General features: G+C 49.6%; 1 protein-coding gene across 1 annotated transcript in view; it reads right to left on the bottom strand.

Moving 5' to 3' along the window:
* LOC144762996 (uncharacterized) overlaps positions 1-21,630 on the bottom strand; it is a 164,112-nt gene that overhangs the window by 71,185 nt on the left and 71,297 nt on the right. Inside the window, exons 3-4 of the mRNA XM_078648309.1 lie at positions 19,398-19,544; positions 3,044-3,190 (exon numbers count right to left, since the gene is read on the bottom strand). Of these exons, the coding sequence (XP_078504435.1) occupies positions 3,044-3,190; positions 19,398-19,544 (294 nt within the window). The remainder of the gene's footprint in view (positions 1-3,043; positions 3,191-19,397; positions 19,545-21,630) is intronic.

Here is a 21,630-nt window from a genome sequence, read left to right as displayed (position 1 = left end):
CGGCCTTCCTAGATGTAGTCTGAGAGCCCCGCCACAACGGAGTTGGTTAGGCCACAATCCCCGGCCTAGAGTTGCTGCGGAGGGCGGTGCTCACCAGAGGGTTCCGCTGCGTAGGAGCGTGTACATGAAGTGCTTCATTTTGCAGACGCCCCACTGAGTTGCCGATTCAGTAAAGGGGGTGGTGATGGACAGAGCATCTGAATTAAACAGAACACTCATACCCATTGCAGCCGTCTTCGGCCCGGCTTGCTTGAATCCTGATGGTGCAGTGAGCAAGGGACTCACATCTGAGTATTCCCTGCCACACTTGTGGTGGCTAAAATGATTCAAAAAGTGGGGGTGGTGATGGACAGAGTATCTGAATTAAACAGAACACTTGTACCCAGTCAAAAGATCAGGGCTTGATCCATCACCGTTTTTTAGCTCACTACACCATCCCAGTTCAGAACCTGGCTATATACAAATTAGTCTGTGCCTGGCCCAGTGCATCATGGGAACAGGGCAGACGAAACTACCAAGCCAATTCTTTACTGGAAAAACTAATTTGCATGTAGCCAGGTTCTGAGCTGGGATGGTGCAGTGAGCTAAAAAACAATGATGGATCAAGCCCTGATCTTTTGACTGGGTACGAGTGTTCTGTTTAATTCAGATACTCTGTCCATCACCACCCCCACTTTTTGAATCGTTTTAGCCACCACAAGTGTGGTAGGGAATACTCAGATGTGAGTCCCTTGCTCACTGCACCATCAGGATTCAAGCAAGCCGGGCCGAAGACGGCTGCAATGCCAGAACTCGGTCCCCGGAAGCTTGTTTCCTTTCCAGTGAAGAATTGGCTTGGTAGTTTGGTCTGCCCTGTTCCCATGATGCACTGGGCCAGGGTCAGACTAATTTGCATGTAGCCAGGTTCTGAGCTGGGATGGTGCAGTGAGCTAAAAAACGGTGATGGATCAAGCCCTGATCTTTTGACTGGGTACGAGTGTTCTGTTTAATTCAGATACTCTGTCCATCACCACCCCCACTTTTTGAATCGTTTTAGCCACCACAAGTGTGGCAGGGAATACTCAGATGTGAGTCCCTTGCTCACTGCACCATCAGGATTCAAGCAAGCCGGGCCGAAGACGGCTGCAATGCCAGAAACCGGTCCCCGAAGCTTGTTTCCTTTCTAGTAAAGAATTGGCTTGGTAGTTTGGTCTGCCCTGTTCCCATGATGCACTGGGCCAGGGTCAGACTACTTTGCATGTAGCCAGGTTCTGAGCTGGGATGGTGCAGTGAGCTAAAAAACGGTGATGGATCAAGCCCTGATCTTTTGACTGGGTACGAGTGTTCTGTTTAATTCAGATACTCTGTCCATCACCACCCCCACTTTTTGAATCACTGAGTTGACAACCTGCGCAGTGCCCCGCAACAGAGGGCAGCGGTACACCGACGGCCTCAGGCCCCACAACGAGCTGCGTGGGAGGACTCTCCGAGAAGTACTGGCTCTGCATCAGAGGCCCACATCAGACGGAGGCGCAGCTCCTGGATTAGAGCCGTCTGAGCAGTGCTACCCTTACCCGTTCTTCTGGGTGCACTGCGGTCATCCCGTGACTCGTGACTGTGGTGGCGACTTGTGGAGTGTGTGCTGTAGGGAACCGGAGTGGACTGCTCGACTGGCAGACTAGGGTGGCAATCTTGGGGCTTGAAGGGCACCGATTCTCCTTGTCTTGACCTGGAAGGTAGGATACCTGCTGGGACGGTGTCTTTGGAGTGCCTAGTGGCTGCCTAGCTGTGGCTGTGGGATGCGCCTTGGGTGACGACCGCTGGCCAGATATTGGGATCTGTGATTCAGAGAGCTACTTCTGATGTTTCATGTTATGAAATGATAGAAAATTAAGGGCAATTTTGGTACACATAATATTTATGGTTGGAGGTCAACGTGGTATATATGACTGTATCAAGAGGAACCCAAAAGTTACTCCTGTATTCTGACCTCTATGAGGGACTGAGGTCAGCTGAACAGGCCTTTGCTCCCTTTAAATGTTAGAAAATGGTATTCGCTCAGCACCCATGCAGCCCAGACTAACACAGGACTGGCAGGACAATGCACTTTCAACATAAAAGAAAGATACAACTATGCACATTCCAAATCTAACTAAACACTCCCTTCACAAATCTCACAGGACAAATCAGAGGTTTACATTTTGTGCTCATTTTGTGCAATTTCCACATTTTTGTAACCACCTCTCCATGTTCAGTGTCAGAATCATGTATGTGACCTGGACATTGTGGGATAGCCAGGCGAGGCACACGTCTTGTGCTGCCATATATTTCATATTATGCACACGCCCTGTATTTAGGTATGCACTGATGTCCCACTCAAGGTTCAGTGGCAAAAATCATGACGTAGGTGAAGGTTGAGCACCTCAGAGAGTCTAACCAACGGATCGAAATATACATATTACAGCAAGCATCTTGCAGCCCAGGTGCTATGATATATGGGACAAATGATAACAAGAACTTCTGTGATGTAGCGTGAAGAGAGCACCAGTTTGTGAATGCACAAAGCCCTTCAATATACCCTTATCCCACTCAAAGGTCAGCCACAACTTGTGCAGACACATGGCAACTCACCTGTGCATATAAACATATATGCAGATGTGCAAATATGCTTATACAAAATTTTGCAAAAGTAAAATCAGACCATTTTCTTAGACTCTCTTTCTAGAACCACTGTGTGTATAATGAACAATGGATACATAAGAAGGAGGCTCTCGGATAATGAGTTTCAGATTTCGGTGCTTCACTGTGCATCCAGGAAACCTGGAAGAATGATCCACACTCAAGTTAAGAAATAGGGCAATACCCTGAATGTGACAGGTACCTGTCATTAGTTCAGAAAGCTGTTATTAGCTTTCAAATGCAGGTTTTATAAGATTTGTCTAGTACATTTCAGGTGTGTACTGTGCCCTGCCCCCAATCTACAGGCCAGGCTCAGCCTAAAAACAACAACACAAACAAAGATTTAACATCAACATCAGATGTCACACCCTCCTGACACTGATACCTGGCTCTGGAGCTTTGCACTTTAATCCGCAGTTGAAGTTGCAGCACTTCTGATCCCCTTTGCAGTCACCATCACTCTTGCACTGTGGGACTTCTGGTTTGATGCACTTCTTGTTGTCTTTGGGACACTTCCCTGGCTTTGGTAAAACTGAAATAAATGAGAATGTGTTACTTTGCATCTTTTCTTGAACCAAACCCTGATAACAAATGATAACCCAGGTAATGGTATGCTAATGAGCAGGGTTTGGGGGAGGTGTTTATGAGTGACTGTAGAGTCCAGTTTTGATTGTGTTTCTCTGTCATTTCTTCTCGCTCTTACATTACAAGCTGTCCTGGAAATCAGCAACATGCGGAAGGTACGTTACAAACAGTGGACTGCTTTACATCTGGCACTACCTATGTACATAGAGGGCTTCATGCCGTGAATACGTGCAGCAATACTGAGGGACATAGTGGACATTGTGTTTAATATAGTGACCCCTTTTTGAATGGCATACAAGGCAAGCACAGAAAAAAGTTTCAAAGCAGGGTCCAGGTTCCATTTTTGGCATTTGGAACAGTGGTGATTGGCTGAGCAATGTTATCAGGATCTAATTTTGACAATATTGGTGAGCACAACAAGAAACTCCGTCATGGTGTTTGCTTTTATTAAGGTCATGCCAATGGGAACATATGGCAATTCTTCCATGGTGACCTAGTTAAGTAATTTCACTCTGTAGTTAAGGCTAGATCTTCCATGAAAAGCCATAGATGAAAATATTTTTTCATTTTGTATTTCCACCTGGAAAAACGCAGAAATATGGTTTCAAATTATTTTCCACATACTTTCAAGAATCTAATTCCAATGTGAATGTAGATTTATGGTAACTTAAGTGGAAAATATATTTTGTTAAAAGTGTACCAGGTGCTGCCTGAGAAAAAACACGTTCAGAACTACTTTGCATCTCATACTCTATTCAGGTGCAAATACACATACCTGGCTAGAAACCAATAGCCTTATGCCAGGGGACAACTGCACAAAATCATTGCAATATTTTCTATGACAATTTGTGCCCAACCTCTGCTACAAAATTCACAATTCATGATTTTGGGATCTCTTGCTTCGCATTATAAGAGTCATAGAAGTGTTAATGGCCCACAGTTTATAGGTTCACCAGCCACTAATGATACAATAAAATTCATGAGGCTGGGTTACTTTGAGTTTGTATATGAGTCTGTATATGTAGATACATACACTCAGTTGCCATTTGTGATCTGACCCATGTTTAATTTTGACAGTTGTGTAACTAGTGTGTTTAACAAAACTTACGAATCACAAAAAGTGCTGTCATTCCAGTAACTAAATGCACAAGTTACTACTTGTGTAACGATATATCTGTAAGAGACATTAGTTAGTATTAGATTCCTTACCTTAGAATATCCCCAGGCGTCAGACTGGATCCGGACATTTTTGCGTAGCAGTACCCTTGCGCGTCGGCAGGCGTCGTCTACGGCTCCGCGTCCGTCGTCGGCGTCGTGGGTGCCGTGATGACGTCGTCGGAGTACTTAGACGCCGCCGCCGCGTGCTGACGTCAGTTCTTAGACACAGCTTTTCCGCGCCAGAAACGCAGAGCTATGTTAAAAACCAACACTGGTGCCATTGAAACTAGGGCCCTGAAAGGGGTTAACCCTAACCCTAGATATCGGTTCGCAGAACGGGGAGGATGGGTGGGTCGGTAAGGAATCTAATACTAACTAAAGTCTCTTACAGATATATCGTTACACAAGTAGTAACTTGTGCATCTGAAAGAGACACGTTAGTATTAGATTCCTTACCTTAGAATAGATACCCCAGCAATACCAACCCCGGTGGGGGGTCTGCGAACCAATAATCACACCAGAAAGTCCTGGAGGACGGTACGGCCAAAGAAGCCATCCCTCCGGACTTGACTGTCCAGGCAGTAGTGTCTTGCAAACGTGTGCAGCGAGGCCCACGTAGCTGCCTGGCAAATGTCCTGCAAGGGCACTCCCCGGCCCAGGGCAGTTGTAGTTGCCGTTGCTCGGGTGGAATGAGCCCGTAATCCAACAGGGGGCTCCTTTCTAGCCAAGGAGTAGCATGCCTGGATACACAAGATGATCCACCGGGAGATGGTCCGCTTGTGCACCGCTTTCCCCTTCTTAGCACCCACGTAACCAACAAAGAGTTGGTCATCCACCCGGAACTGGCGTGTGCGGTCCAAGTAAAATGAGAGCACCCGATGTGGAAGGCCGTGACAACCTTAGGCAGGAAAGATGGCTTGGTACGCAACACCACTTTGTCCGGATGGACAGAAAGGAAAGGTGGAGTACAAGAAAGGGCCCGGAGCTCACTCACTCTCCTGGCAGAGGTGATGGCAACCAGGAAAGCAGTCTTCAAAGTAAGAAGGCGAAGAGGACAGTTGTGAAGTGGCTCAAAGGGAGCGCACATCAGAAACGTAAGAACCAGGTGCAAGTCCCACTGAGGCATCACAAACGGAACAGGAGGAAATGTGTGAGTGATGCCCTTTAGAAATCTATTTACAATAGGGGACTTGAACAAAGAAGGTTGATCAGGCAGCCTTAGAAAGGCTGAAAGGGCAGAAAGGTAGCCCTTGATAGTGCCCAGAGCAGAGCCCTGCTGGGCAAGAGAAAGAAGGAAGAGAAGAACCTCAGAAAGAGGGGCAGCAAGAGGATCCACAGCCTTTGCTGTGCACCATGCCACAAATCTGTTCCACCTGCAGGCGTATACCGACTTTGTGGAGGGACGCCTGGCTGCCAGAATGACGTTACAGACTTCAGGAGGCAAGTCAAATGGCCTCAACTGTCGCCGCTCAATCTCCAAGCATGGAGGTGGAGACTGGACAGGTTCGGGTGGAGGACCGTCCCCTGCTGCTGCGACAGAAGGTCCTCCTGAAGAGGCAAACGAACCGGGGGATCGACTGACATACTGAGTAGCTCTGGATACCAGTACCTTCGAGCCCAGTCCGGAGCCACAAGGATGACTTGGGCCCGGTCGCGCTTGATCTTCTTCAGCACTCTGGGCAGAAGTGGTATAGGCGGAAAGGCGTACAGTAGACCGCAACTCCACTCGGGACGAAAAGCGTCTTCGAGCGAGTGCCGCCTTGATAATTCCAACGCGCAGAACTGATGACATGGCGCGTTCTCTTCGGTGGCGAATAGATCTAACCAAGGCTCTCCCCATTGCTGAAAGAGGCCTTGCGCCACGTCCGAGTTCAGACGCCATTCGTGATCCATCATGCACCGACGGCTGAGCTCGTCCGCCCTGGCGTTCAGAGAACCTGCCAGGTGTTGAGCCACCAGGGTCACGCCCTGGTGTTTCAGCCATTGCCAGAGGCGCAGAGCCTCCTGGCAAAGGGTCCACGACCCCACCCTGCCCTGTTTGTTGCAGTACCACATGGCGGTGGTGTTGTCCGTGAACACCTGCACTACACTCCCCCGGACAGAGGGGAGGAATGCCTTCAGTGCTAGATGAATCGCCCGTAACTCCAACAGGTTGATGTGGAGTCGGGTCTCCGCCAGAGACCAGAGGCCTCTGATCTCCGCCTCTCCCATGTGGCCTCCCCAGCCCTGGAGGGACGCATCCGTCACAACTACGTGCTCCGGTTGGGGAAGGGAGAGGGATCTGCCGCTGACCCAATCGCGGTCCGTGAGCCACCACTGCAGCTGTCTCGCAGTGCCCTCCGAGATCAGGACGTGGTCGGATAGGTTGCCCTGATGCTGGGCCCACTGAAACTTCAGGTCCCACTGCAGAGCCCGCATCCGCCACCTGGCGTGATGCACCAGCAGGATGCAGGAGGCCATCAGCCCCAGAAGCCGCAGCGTCAACCTGACCGAGACCCGGGATAAAGGCTGAAAGATGGGAAAGATGGGAATCAGAGCCTGAATATCCCGGACCCGCTGTTCGGGTGGATAAACCCGAAACCGCGCCGAGTCGAGAACCGCTCTGATGAAAAGAAGCTTCTGAGAGGGGCACAGGTGTGACTTCAGCACATTGATGGAGTACCCCAGCCGGTGCAGGAGGTCTGCCGTAGTCTGGAGGTGGCTGACGACTGTCTGGGGCGAGCCCCCCTTCAACAACCAGTTGTCGAGGTAAGGGAAGACTGAAACCCCTAGCCTGCGGAGGTGAGCTGCGACCACCGGCATCACCTTTGTGAACACCCGTGGGGCGCTGGTAAGGCCGAAGGGGAGCACGGTATACTGAAAGTGCTCGTGGCCAACCATGAACCGCAGGTAACGCCGGTGGGCCGGCAGGACGGGGATGTGGAAATAAGCGTCCTGCAAGTCCAACGCTACCATCCAGTCTCCTGGGTCCAGGGCAGCTAGGACCTGAGCCAGTGTCAGCATCCTGAACTTCTCCTTCCGGAGGAAGCCGTTAGGTCCAAGATAGGGCGTAGGCCCCGTTTGCCCTTCTTGTGTACCAGAAAGTAGTGGGAGTAGCAACCACACCCTACTTCTGGCCCAGGAACGCGCTCGATGGCCCCCTTGGCCAAGAGGGCCGTAACTTCCTCCTGCAGAAGTCGCAAATGATCCCCCGATACACGGTGGTTCTGCGGTGGCATGGCTGGAGGAGTCGCCTCGAAGGGAAGGGAGTAGCCCCTTCGGACGATCTGCAGCACCCACCGCCAGTGGAGGTGGTGATGGCGAACCCTGCCCCCCACCGGCGTCACATGGGCCTGAAAGCACGGACTAGGAGGGTTTTGAGGCGGATGCTGCGGGGGAAGGTGTGGACTGACCTCGCCGTTGTCCCCGACCGCCGGGACGGCGGTTTCCACGGCCGCCACCGTGATGGGTATTACCCTGCGGAGCGTGGCTGGCAGCACGTGTGGGTACACCCCTTCCGTGGCCACGAAAGGATTGAAAGGCAGCCGATTGCTGGCGCGGGGCCGAGAGGCCCAAGGACTTGGCCGTAGCCCTGAAGTCCTTAAAGCGCTCGAGCGCATGGTCTGCCTTGTCGCCAAAGAGGCGACGGCCATCGAACGGCATGTCCATCAAGGTGTTCTGGACATCGGCCGAAAAGTTGGCGTACCTCAACCAGGCGTGGCGTCTGACCGCCACCGTCGCTGCCATCGCTCTACCCAGTGAGTCTGTGGTGTCCAGCCCACACCGTATGGAATATTTGGCTGCATCCCGGCCCTCCACAAGGGCTTGGCCGAGTTTGGCAGCACTTCCGCGACCGTATCCCACAGAGAGTGGGTGTAGCGGCCCAAGAGGCATGCGTGTTGGAAGACCGCAGTCCCAGACTAAGGGACGAGAAGATCTTTTTGCCGTACTGCTCGTACCTCTTGGATTCCCTGTCCGGCGGTGCCGACGGGAATGCGGTCTGGGAATTGGAGGCCTGGATGACCAGGTTCTCGGGGGTAGGGTGGCTGGACAGGAAACATGTGGCGTCTGGCCACGTTCCTATCTACGGGCGAACCCGTAGCGGGCTAGGACCAAGTGTCCAGAAGAACGTCGGTCAAGGCCTCATTAAAGGGCAGCAGAGGCTCGGCCGAGCTTGACTGCGGTTTAAGGACCTCAGTGAGGAGATTAGTCCTCACGGCCGCGACGGGGAGCTCAAGACCCAAAGCCATGCAGCCCTCATCAACACCACACTGTAGGTTGCCCCCTCCTCCGAAGCCACGGTAGGAGGGGAGACAAAACCAGTGTCTGGAGAGGTGTCCAGGCCACTGGCTTCCCCAAGGTCTCCTGCCCAGTCCTCATGAGACTGACACTCTCGGGTCAGGGTTCTCAACTAATGGGGCCTGCTCATAGAAGTGAAACTCCCCAAACGACGTCTGGAGCGGCGCCCATCGGGGCCGTCCCGACGTCGGAACAGGAATGAAGGGGGCATCGGGGACGGCGCCGCCCGAGGACGGCGCCGGATGCGACACCTGATGGTCCGACGCCGGGGAGGTCGTAAGGTCCACCGGCGACGATCCAGATCCCGAAGAAGGTCTAGCGGCCTCCCGAACTGGACCCCGCGGCGCCGGGCCCAAAGGCGCCGGCGGCGTCAGGAGAGTGGGAACCTGCGGCGCCGGGCCCGAAGGCGTCGGCGGCGTCGGGGCCAAAACCCCCGATCCGCTAGGGGCCCCAGACGGGTCCGCTGGGCCCGAAGGCGCCGCGGAGCCCGTCGGAGGAGAGAGTTTCCTCATGGCCATGGCCACCGGCGACGATCCAGATCCCAAAGAAGGTCTAGCGGCGTCCTGCGGCGCCGGGCCCGCCGGCGCCTTCGGGCCCGGCGCCGTGGGGTCCAGTTGTCCCGGCGCCGGGCCCGAAGGCGCCGGCGGCGTCAAGAGAGTGGGAACCTGCGGCGCCGGGCCAGGAGGCGTCGGCGGCGTCGGGGCCGAAACCCCCGACCCGCTAGGGGCCCCAGACGGGTCCGCTGGGCCCGAAGGCGCCGCGGAGCCCGTCGGAGGAGAGAATTTCCTCCGACGGCCATGAGGAAGCGCTCGATCTCCTCCAGCGTCGCGCCTAGCCCAGGGACCGGAGGGTGTGGAGCTGTACGCGGCGCCCGCGACTCCGACGGAGCCGCGTGGGTGGTGTCACCCGAACCCCCGGCCGCAACGCGCGAGCGTCGGGGGCAGTCCGCAGAGCGATGACGCCTCTTGGACTTCTTGTGCTTCTTACCTGAAGACGACTTCAACCCGGAGGAGTGCGGCCTACTCTCGGAGCTGTGGTGGCTCCGAGCCCGCGACCTGTTCCTCGACCTCCCGTGGGACCGAGACCTCTCGCGGCGCAGGACCGACTGCCGGAGTTCGAGTCGCCTGCGGGACCGCTCCCGCCTGGCTTTCGAAGAGAGGGCCCGGCAGTCGGAGCAGGCCTTGTCATCGTGATCGACGCCTAGACAAGTTAAACACAGGCGGTGAGGATCCGTGACCGACATCAGGCGGTCCCAATCCTCGCAGTGCTTAAAGCCGGGCATCCCTACGGCACCAATCGGAGTCGGAAAGACTTCGAGAAATGATCAAAAATCGATCAACAAGTTAGTCAAAAAATTACTAGGTTACTGCTTTTTCCAGATCTGCGCTTGCTGGCGCGGAAAAAAGAAGAACTGACGTCAGCACGCGGAGGCGGCATCTAAGTACTCCGACGACGTCATCACGGCGCCCAAGACGCCGACGACGGACGCGGAGCCGTAGACAACGCCTACCGACGCGCAAGGGTACTGCTACGCAAAACTTTCCGGATCCAGTCTGACGCCTGGGGATATTCTAAGGTAAGGAATCTAATACTAACGTGTCTCTTTCAGATTCTCAGTTCTAGATTAACAAGACCAGCACACTTAGTTGCAGAGAAGAGGTAAAGCTACAATATATTTTTGTCAAAAGAATATGGCTAATACCAAGCGAACATTTAGTTACAAGAGTGTGCAGTTCCTTTAAAGAAGATTAGGAGAAATACAAAATTGGAATATAGGTTTCCACTTCAATGGAATGAGCTCAAATAGGAGCAAGTGCCCTCACACACCCTAAAGGTGTCATACTTCATCATCTGGGCATGCTCCTCGTCGGGCCGGCGCTGCAATCCCCGACGGGCACATGCGCAGGGGCTGGTCGCCGGAGATCTTTTAATTTGCTGTATGACATGGACAGCACCTTTACCTTTCTACTTATGCTCATTCAGGAAGAAAATGAGAGCTCTTTTTCTAGGCTGTAGAGTAAGGTTGACGAATATAATTTATCATTGATGGAGTTGATGTACTACCATGGCTCTTTAGGAATCAGCTTTGTACCTTTAAATAATTAGCAGCCATTTCAAAATGTTGAAAAGCCTGAGATGGATCAAGTTGTAATGCTTTTAACTGACTGATAGTAAAAATGCTAACTACATTAAGTAGTTTTACACATGTGCAGAACCGTAAAGTATCCATGACAAGCAAGTAGATTCTATTTTCAACCAGGTGGTAATATACCATGTACCACATGACACAGCACTAACATTAAAGAGGGACTTATTGGCTAGAAGCAAAACGAAATTATGACCTATTAGCGAGGGTGTGTGCTCTGATGTACTTGTGGCATTGAATTTTAAAAAGACTTAATCTGCGGGGGGCACGATCTATGTGCTTGCACCGCGCTCTGTTTTGTACTTTTTATCTTGCAGGGGGCACGATTTAATGTGCTCTGCGCACTGCGCTTTTAAATTGTGTAACTGTTGTTCTTTTGTGCATTTCGGCACCTGTGTGTTATACTGCTGTGAGAGAGCAGGGGGACACTTGTAACAGGTTGTCTGCGTTGCGCGCATATTTTAATACTCCTTTTGAAATCGCCGTGCTCGTGGGTGGAGGGAGGTCTTCCTTTCCCTATCCACTTCCGGCGGAAGCGGGGGTGAGCGGTCTAGTCATCATACCGCCGCCTCCCTACTTAACCGATGTGTTGGACGACGCACAGCGGACGCGACGGTGGCGCGCCGGAGTTGTGCCAGAGTCCTGCCCGTCTGCGCCCGTCCGCGACTGCACGCGGCCATGGGCTTGTCCCCCTGTTTCCAAATCCCTAACATCTAGGCTAACATACTCGAAAGACACTCTCCTAACATTTAGGTCGCCCCAATGTTCACCATGTAACTTAACCCCTTCGACGCTCATGACGAGCCCAGCTCGTCATGGAGTTTCCATTGATTTCAATGGAAATTGCATTAATGATCCAAAACAGCCTTAGCATCCAAGTGGTTAATGTGGCCACAGCAAGCCCCACTCTCATGCCCCAATTGTTTGCTTACCCTCACTTCACTTTCTTCTACACTGGATATCTCCACTTCCTCCTTCCTACAGAGGCAGATTCAGGAGTCCCATTCCCACTCTTTCAACTTCATCAGCCTGAATTGCAGGTCTCTTCCCAAACACAGTAGAGATGTATTTGATCTTCTGACCTCCGCCCGGCCTGATGTCCTGTTTCTTACGGAGACGTGGCTAACGGATCACTCGGGTCCTGACATCGCGCCTGCTCTCCCTGACGATTACACCTACGTATGTAGAAACAGGAGGGGCAAGGAGGGTGGAGGAATAGCTACCATTTTCAGAAAAACTTACTCTTGCAAATGGGAGGACATTGATATTCCGAGTTGCGAGGCTGGGATGTTTAAAATACTTCTATCCCCCAAGTTCACCCTCTCAGGGGTTCTTATTTACCGTCCTCCCGGCCCTGCTAACCCATGGGCATCAATTCTTTCAGAGTACTTAGCCCCGTTATTATTGAATGCAACTAATTTTTTAATTGTTGGAGACCTGAACGTCCATTTTAATGATACTACCTGCTCCATCAGCACTAACCTGATATCTGATTTAGCGGCGATGAACATTACTTTGCACAATTCAGGCCCCACCCACAAGGCGGGCAATCTGCTTGACCCAGTTTTTTCCAACCTAACTACTGTCACATGTAAGCCTGCCCTACCCGTCCCTTGGTCGGACCATTTTATTGTTGAATTCTCGTTAACAATAAACCAATCCAATGCCCCTGGAGATATCCCTAAACTCAGACTGACCCGCAATTGGAGGAACCTGGACTCCAACATATTGAACTCTGTTCTGTCATGCTCTTTGCCGTTCACCGATGTTAACAACCTTGAGCAATCGGACGCTGTTCATAACTGGCTTATGTCTGCAACTAATGCTTGTTTACCCCTCCGCAAGCAGAAGTTCAATGTACACCACCCTCCCGCACCATGATTTAATGACCTATTGAAAAAAGAAAAGACCTATTGTAAACACCTTAAGCGGAAGTGGCGCTCCAATTACGATCCTCATTCTAAACTGCAATATAAAGCTGCTTTAACAAAATATCATTCCCTCTGCAAAATAGCCAGAACAGAATATGTTAATTCCTCTATTCTTAATGCCCAAAACCGTCCCAAAGCTCTGTTTAAGGCTGTTAAAGAACTGTCAGGTGCCTCCTGTCAACCCAAAGCCCCTTGTCTTGATGTAGCACAATGCGATGCTATAGCAGACTTTTTTATCTCTAAGATTGAGAATATATATGTTGACTTCGGTCCTCCCGACTCCCCGATTCCTTCCCTTGAGCCTGTCGTCTCTACCATTTCGGGCGATCTTCAGCCAGCCGAAACAGGTATTAGCGCATTGGACCCCCTTACCTTATCCATTTTATACGACATCATCAGAAGTATTAAATCGGGTTCCCCTCTTGACCCCATCCCTCCCCAATTTCTGTTAACCCTTAACCCCCCCTCTCTCAAAATCATCCTGGAGCTACTAAATATGTCACTCAGGGAGGCAAAGGTCCCCAGTAATTGGAAGCACGCAATGATTCTACCCCTGTTAAAAAAAGCCAATGCTGACCCTAATGACCCCTCAAATTTTCGTCCAATTTCCCTTCTCCCAGTATTTTCCAAAATATTGGAAAAACATGTCCTTAAACAACTCACCAGTTTTATCGAATCTAACAACATTTTGCATCATTCTCAGTCTGGCTTTCGTTCCGGTTTTTCTACTGAAACCACTCTTTTGGGATTCTCTGAAACCGTTCGTCATCTGGTTGACAGAGGGGAGACCGGGGCACTTATTCTACTCGATTTAAGTGCCGCGTTTGACACGGTCTCCCACCCCATTCTGGTCAGCACTCTCAAAACCATAGGCATTTCTCATTCTGCCCTCAATTGGCTTACCAGTTTTCTGTATGACCGGACGTTCCAAGTTTTTTCGGCCACATCTACGTCAAAAATTCACAAATCAATACACGGAGTTCCTCTGGGTTCCATTCTTAGCCCCCTTCTCTTCAATTTGTATGTCGGACCCTTGGCGACCATTGCGGAGCAAGCGGGGCTCTCCATATTTTCATATGCAGATGACACTCAGATCATCTTCTCACTTTCCACCAGTCATCATGTCACTACATCTGCCCTTTGTTCTGGACTTAGCAAAATCGCCTCCTGGATGCACATCAACAAGCTAAAATTAAACGGAGGAAAAACAGAACTTCTTCTGTTTGGCAATAACACCGCCTTATGGGGGCCCTCCCATTGGCCTGTCCAAATGGGTACCCCTCCCAATCCCTCCAAAACAGCACGCAATTTGGGCATCATTTTTGATAACCAATTGTCCATGAGGCAACATGCTGTTAAAGTCTCTTCCACCTGCACAGTCATCCTTAAATGGCTGAGGAAAATTGCCTGGATGCTCCCCCTAAACACCCAGAAAACCGTAGTCCAGGCGCTTATTACTTCTCGCCTGGACTATGGTAACATCCTTCTTCTGGGGGCTAGCAAAGAGGTAATTCATGAATTACAGACTGTACAGAACATGGCAGCGCGTCTGTTATGTAATTTACCCTTTCAATCCTCTACCTCCCCCTCTTTGCGTAGCCTTCATTGGCTCCGCATTGAGAGTCGCTCTAAATTTAAGGCGCTCTGTTTCACACATAGAATCATCTGGGGTAAGGCACCTCAATATCTAACATCCTTGATTCATCTGTACGTCCCCTCGCGCTCTCTGCGGTCTTCCAACCAACACAAACTCCAGATTCCCAGAATTAGGAGAGCCAGAAAGGGTGGTCGTTCATTTGCCTTCCTAGCCCCGTCCCTGTGGAACTCTCTTCCTCTTCCTCTTCGAACGGAATCTAACCATCTTACGTTCCGCAGGGATCTTAAAACCTGGCTTTTCAATCAATAAACGAGTCTGCTAGCACACTCCCTTTGCCTTTGGTTTAGCGCCGGGAAACCTTTGGGTAGCTGCGCGCTTTATAAGATTAAATATAAAATACAAATAAAATAAAATATAAATGGCCACTGCCTAGAGAGGCTATGAGATCAATAGGACATCCCCAATAATCCGCTGCATAATCCGTCAATAAACAGCAATGAAAAGCATCAATCCAGACGTCGCAAACAATGGGGCACCCTTTAATCTATCAGCGAGCTCCGAGAAGTGGAAAACAAAGAACTTATGTCGTGCCTGCGGGATGCTGCCTCTACTACACAGTAACAAAACAAACAAGATGATGGACGGAATGTGGCACAATGGCAAAACATTCACCCCCAGTCACAGATCTGGGTTTAATCCATCGTTATTTTGCTCACCAAGCCACCCCAGTTCAGACATGGCCATATGCAAATCAGTCTTGGCCCTGTGCCTCATGGGAACAGTCCAGCCCGAACTGCCAAACCATGTCTTTCCTGGACCGGAATCAAGCATCCTAGGACCGGTTTCTGGCTATCAGCCGTCTTCAGCCAGGATAGCTTGACTCCAGTGGCGTAGTGAGCAAGGGACCCACGTCTGGGCATACCCTTCCCACATAGGGTGGATTAAACCCAGATCAGTTGACTGGGGCTGAGTGTTTGTATTGCCAACGCTCCGTCCATCATCCCCTTTGGTTTTTCTTTGTTCGCCCTAAGTTGGCAGGGTATGCTCAGACGTGAGTCCCTTGCTCACTTTGTCACTGGATTCAAGCAAGCCCGGCTGAAGATGGCTGTAATGCCAGAAACCGGTCCTGGGTAGCTTGATTCCGGTCCAGGGAAGACATGGCTTGGCAGTTCGGGCTGGACTGTTCTCATGAGGCACAGGGTCAGACTGATTTGCATATGGCCATGTCTGAACTGGGGTGGCGGAGTGAGCTAAAGGACGGTGATGGATTAAACCCAGATCAGTTGACTGGGGGTGAGTGTTTGTATTGTCAACGCTCCGTCCATCATCCCCTTTGGTTTTTCTTTGTTCGCCCTAAGTTGGCAGGGTATGCTCAGACGTGAGTCCCTTGCTCACATTGCCACTGGATTCAAGCAAGCCCGGCTGAAGACGGCTGTAATGCCAGAAACCGGTCCTGGGAAGCTTGATTCCGGTCCAGGGAAGACATGGCTTGGCAGTTCGGGCTGGACTGTTCTCATGAGGCACAGGGTCAGACTGATTTGCATATGGTCATGTCTGAACTGGGGTGGCGGAGTGAGCTAAAGGACGGTGATGGATTAAACCCAGATCAGTTGACTGGGGGGGAGTGTTTGTATTGTCAACGCTCCGTCCATCATCCCCTTTGGTTTTTCTTTGTTCGCCCTAAGTTGGCAGGGTATGCTCAGACGTGAGTCCCTTGCTCACTTTGCCACTGGATTCAAGCAAGCCCGGCTGAAGACGGCTGTAATGCCAGAAACCGGTCCTGGGAAGCTTGATTCCGGTCCAGGGAAGACATGGCTTGGCAGTTAGGGCTGGACTGTTCCCATGAGGCACAGGGTCAGACAGCTTTGCATATGGCCATGTCTGAACTGGGGTGGCGGAGTGAGCTAAAGAACGGTGAAGGATTAAACCCAGATCAGTTGACTGGGGGTGAGTGTTTGTATTGTGAACGTTCCGTCCATCATCCCCTTTGGTTTTTCTTTGTTCGCCCTAAGTTGGCAGGGTATGCTCAGACGTGAGTCCCTTGCTCACTTTGCCACTGGATTCAAGCAAGCCCAGCTGAAGACGGCTGTAATGCCAGAAACCGGTCCTAGGAAGCTTGATTCCGGTCCAGGGAAGACATGGCTTGGCAGTTCGGGCTGGACTGTTCCCATGAGGCACAGGGTCAGACTGATTTGCATATGGCCATGTCCGAACTGGGGTGGCGGAGTGAGCTAAAGAACGGTGATGGATTAAACCCAGATCAGTTGACTGGGGGTGAGTGTTTGTATTGTCAACGCTCCGTCCATCATCCCCTTTAGTTAGACGACACACTCCAGGACCCAATGCAGTCTGATAACTTTAGTGTGGCACCCCTGCATGGCAAATACCAGTGTAATCGAACAGCAGGCAGCTTGCAACGCTAGAGGTGAGATAGTGAGAGCGCTGCAGCGCTTAGTGAATGAGATTGGTCTCTGCCTTGGTAGATAAGTGGAAGTCCTCGTGGGCTTCGCTGACGCTGTGAGTTTGCGCGAAGCACTAACAAACGGCCCACTACACAGGTGTTCCATTTGGGTCTGGACTCTGCACGGGCACCAATCTATACTGACAAAAGAGATCCGGAGAAGGAAACTCAAAAGGCCACACGTGGCTGACAGTCATGCAGGCAGGCAGTGGCGATTACTGCCACACACCCGGAATACTCCACGTGGCGCCCCAGTGGACTTGCCTTAATTGGAGGCTGGGGCCAACGCACTACGCAGCAACTAAAACTAGAAAACCCTGCGTACACTAAAGATCCGCAGGACCAGGCAGAAGGAAATACCACACAAGAAAAGAGCCTTGCACCCTACGGCCCAGCAGAGGTCACGTTGCAATATATTATGTCCATCCTAAACAAGGTCCAACCAACAGTGGGGTCGATCTCTTCGGACATCGCGCTATTGCCAACCGACTTTCAGAAAATGGCCACGAGAGTGACAGAAGTCGAAACTATCACAACAACTCTCTCCTCAGACACGGTTGTCCTACAACGACAAGTACGCCAACTAGAAACAGAAAGCAAGCTTATAGCGGCCAAGCTCCACAATCAGAAAGGCCGCTCTGGACATAACAAAGTTCGAATTATTGGCGTACCAGAGGGTAAAGGGGGCCCTGTACTGGATTTATTTGTTGAAGATCTCACCAAGACCAATCTTCAGCCTCGAGGACTGTCAAGTTTCTTCTCGGTCGAAAGAGCCCACCGAGTACAGGGAGGCAGGCCTAGACCGGAGGCCCCCCCAGACCAATCCTAGCCCGAATCTTTAATTTTCGTGATCGTGACCCCATACTGCAAAGGGCACGAGTGGCTCTTCCGTTGCGACTAGAGAACTGTATATTTTCATACTTTCCAGACTATACAGCAGCAGTAACTAAACAACGGCAGAGTTTTCTTGAGGGAAAGAAAAAGCTCAGAAGCCGAGAACTCAATCACTCAATGCTTTCCCCAGCAAAGTTAAGGGTAGAAGCGGATGGTAAAACATGCTTCTTCGAGACGCCCGAGGAGGCCCATGACTGGCTGGAGGGAAGGCATCAGGCCCCAGGGCCACGAAGAACAGGCAAGAAACAACAGCAACGGCTATTGGAATTGGCAACACAAGACTCAAGGGACACAGACTCAATTGAGGATTTAACAGGTGGAGACTGAAAAATGAAGATACCTTGAGCTCACGTACTTCTGGCCAACAAGGAGAACAAATAGACGTACAGCAATAATAACACTAATGTACAGAACTGCCATTCTTGGCCAATTCACTGTGATTTTGGCCCACCTGGAGTCTTTACAGTAAAACATTGCAATATATGCTATGAGGGAACTAACTGAACAAGTATGTTATTGAAGGTGGGGATAGTTTGGGGTGATCGCTGGACAACTCTACCCCCTTACGCAAGTACAAGTTATGGGGAATAAGCACTCTGCAAAGTTGGGGTGGGTGGTAGTTTTATGTCCGTCTTGCAGGGAGGCATTGAGGGTGGTTGGGGATGGGAACCAGTTTATGATTATGTTTATTTTGTTCACACAGGTATGCCTAACGCTGACTATATTTGTACATAGTTCGTACACGACAAGCCCATCGCAGTACTCTCCATGCTCTATCATTGAGTGTACGTTCAATGACACAAGGGGACATACCGACCGACCTCACACATGCACAACCCGTGACTTCTAATATGATGGACCCCCCTTTCTCAATCATATCGTGGAATGTAAATGGCCTATGTTAAAAGATAAAAAGAGGGTTGGTCCTACAATACCTTAAAGAACAAGCCCCAGCTGTAGCCCTCATCCAAGAATCACGTTTAATGGGCTCGGCATGTAAAGCCGTAGATAGGTGGGGGTTTTAAATGGCGGCACACTCTGAATACACTTCAGGTTCGCGGGGTGTGGGGATTCTGGTTGGCAAAAACTTCCCACATGATATGAACGAGTCCTGGACAGACGATCAGGGACGGTTTGCAGCTATCTCATGCCAATGGGAAGGGCTAGCATATAATTTAGGAGAGCACCTCACGCTACATGCACAAAGCTCTTCAATATACCCTGATCTCACTCCCAGCTCAGCCACAACCTGGGCAGACACATTGCATCTCGCTTGTGCATGTAAACAGATATGCACATGTGCCAATATGGTTATACAAGATTTTGCACAAGTAAATGTAGACCCCTTTCTTGCACACTCTTTCTAGAACAACTGTGTGTATAATGAAAATTGATATATAAGTAGGAATCTCTCGGATCATGAGTTTCAGATTTAGGTGCTTCACAGTACATTCAGGGAAGCTGGAAGAATGTTCCACACTCAGGTTAATTAATAAGACAGTAACCTGAATGCGAAAGATACCTGTCATTAGCTTAGATAGCTGTTGTTAACTTTCAAATGCAGGTTTTAAATTTCAGTTATGTACATTGTCCTGCCCCCTATCTACAAGCCGAGCTCAGCTTAAAAACAGCAACACAAGTCAAGATTTGACAACAACATAAAATGTCACACCCTCCTGACACAGATACCTGTCTCTGGAGTCTTGCACTTTAATCCACAGTTGAAGTAGCAGCACTTCTGATCCTCTTTGCAGTCACAATCGCTCTTGCACTGAGGGGCTTCTTCTTTGATGCAATTTATGCTGTTTGTAGGGCAAATTCCGGGCTTTGGTAAAACTGAAAGAAATTATAATTTGTTACTTTGCGTATTTTCTTTAACCAAACCATGAAAACAAATGGCAACCCGGATATTGGTATGCTATTAGACTGTGTTTGGAAGGGGGTAGTTGTTTATGAGTGCTTGCAGATTCCAGTTTGATCGTGTTTCTTTAGCCTTCCTTGTGTCTCTTATATTACAAGCTGTCCTGGAAAACGGCAACATGAGGAAGGTACAATACACAACAAGGAGCTCCACCATGGTGTTTGGTTTAATTAAGGCCATCCCAGTAAGCACCCAGGGTTCTCTTTAATGGTGACCTAGTTAAGTATTTTCTCTCTGTAGTTTTTATTTTAAAACTCCACCCGGAAGATAGCAGAAAAATGATTTAAAGTTATTTTCCACTCACTTTCAAAAATCTAATTCAAAGGGAATGTAGATTTGTGATACCTATAGTGGAAAATACATTTTAAAATGTGAACTAGGTGTTGCCTAAAAGAAAACTAGTTCAGAACTAGGTTGCCTCGCATTCCTATTCAGATGCCAAATACACATTCATGGCTAGAAGTTAATAACCGTATGTCAAGCGACAACTACACAATATTATTGTATCACAATTTGTGCGACGCCTGTGCTTCAAAATGCCCAATTTGGCCCCATTATAATCATGTTCTCATTGGCAGAACCACTTTAGGCTCTCCAAAATGTTTTTGGGCTCTCTTGATTTCCATGACTAACCACTAACCACAAATATTGTTCTCATTTCATTAACTAAATTCTCCTTCCTAGGTTAACAAGGCCAGCACACCTAGCTATCGGGAAGAGATACAGCTACAATATATATTTTTTTAAAGAATATGGATAATGTCATATAACAGTCGGGCATTTTCCTACTGCAGGAATCAAACCTCGATTATTAAGGATACTGCAGACATTTTTCTGTTATTCACTCTATCAGGAAGGAAAACTATTTTAGCTTAAATCTAACATTCCAAGTCACTTCTGTCAACATGTGTCTACGGCAAACAATGGAAAATCTAGGTAAATGTGGTAGGGGAGCAACTTGAATGTGGCAGTTGCTTGGTTTTACTTATTGGGATTTGTAGATTTGACAAGATGGAGACAGTACTTGCTTACATTATCTTTAATCATTCACTGTTTTGCAGTCAGAGTGAGTCATTATCATGTGAACATGGTAGTTTAATTATTACCAATATGTGAGAAGAAACTCTTCCAATTGGTAAGTTATTGAGTCTTTTTTAGGTCACAGTACTTTGCGGTTGACTTTCAGTATATTTTTATTTCCCTAAGGACTAGATGAGAGTTGTCCAGGTTATAATGACGGAGTACTTGGCTCAGAAGGTATCATAAGAATATTATTGTCTCTTAACTGACGGAACAGAAGGGACTTGTTGTAGAGTTAAGAGGTAAGAGAAAATAGTGCTATATTTCTATGCCGAGGACAATGTGGCATGGACATTCTCCAAGGGAGAGGAATCCTGTAACAGAAATATACCACTGGACAGGCATGATTTGCATGAATGGCTTATCAGCATTGGTTGCTGTGATTGCTGTGACAGGAGCCACTTCTCTTCTGGGTCAAGGCACACAAATAAGAGGAGGGGTTCCCACAAGTGCACTAGAGAGAGAGCAGTTGGCAGGTACTGTTACACTACTCAGTATTACTATATGTGGGTTGTGATTTTTTTTAATCATATGTGTGTTATTGCTTCAGCGCACCCCTGTAAGAGGCTACTTTGGAAATATTACAAAGCACACTTTGCATGGGGTATATTTCCTGGCCTGGAGTCCCTGTAGGCCGAAGGCGTCTGAGAGGTCTAGATGGAGGAGGGCTACAACTTTGCCTCGGTCGAGGAGTGGTTGCTTCTGAAGCCTGATATGGAGAGGTCCAGGATGTGGTTCATTTCGATGAGCTAGAAGAGTTGGGCGTTGATAGCCTGCTCAAGGACTTTGGCTGGGAAGGGGAGCAGAACCATGAGCCTGTTTGGTCAGCGAAGGGTTTCTTCAACAGGGGGCAGAGATCTAGGTGTTTCCAGTCTTTGGGAAAGGTGGCGGACTTGATGGAGAAGTTGAAGGAGCTACAGA

Source organism: Lissotriton helveticus, chromosome 6 (assembly GCF_964261635.1).
Source record: "Lissotriton helveticus chromosome 6, aLisHel1.1, whole genome shotgun sequence".
Taxonomy (NCBI): Eukaryota; Metazoa; Chordata; class Amphibia; order Caudata; family Salamandridae; genus Lissotriton; species Lissotriton helveticus.
This window is presented reverse-complemented; position numbering and strand designations above follow the sequence as displayed.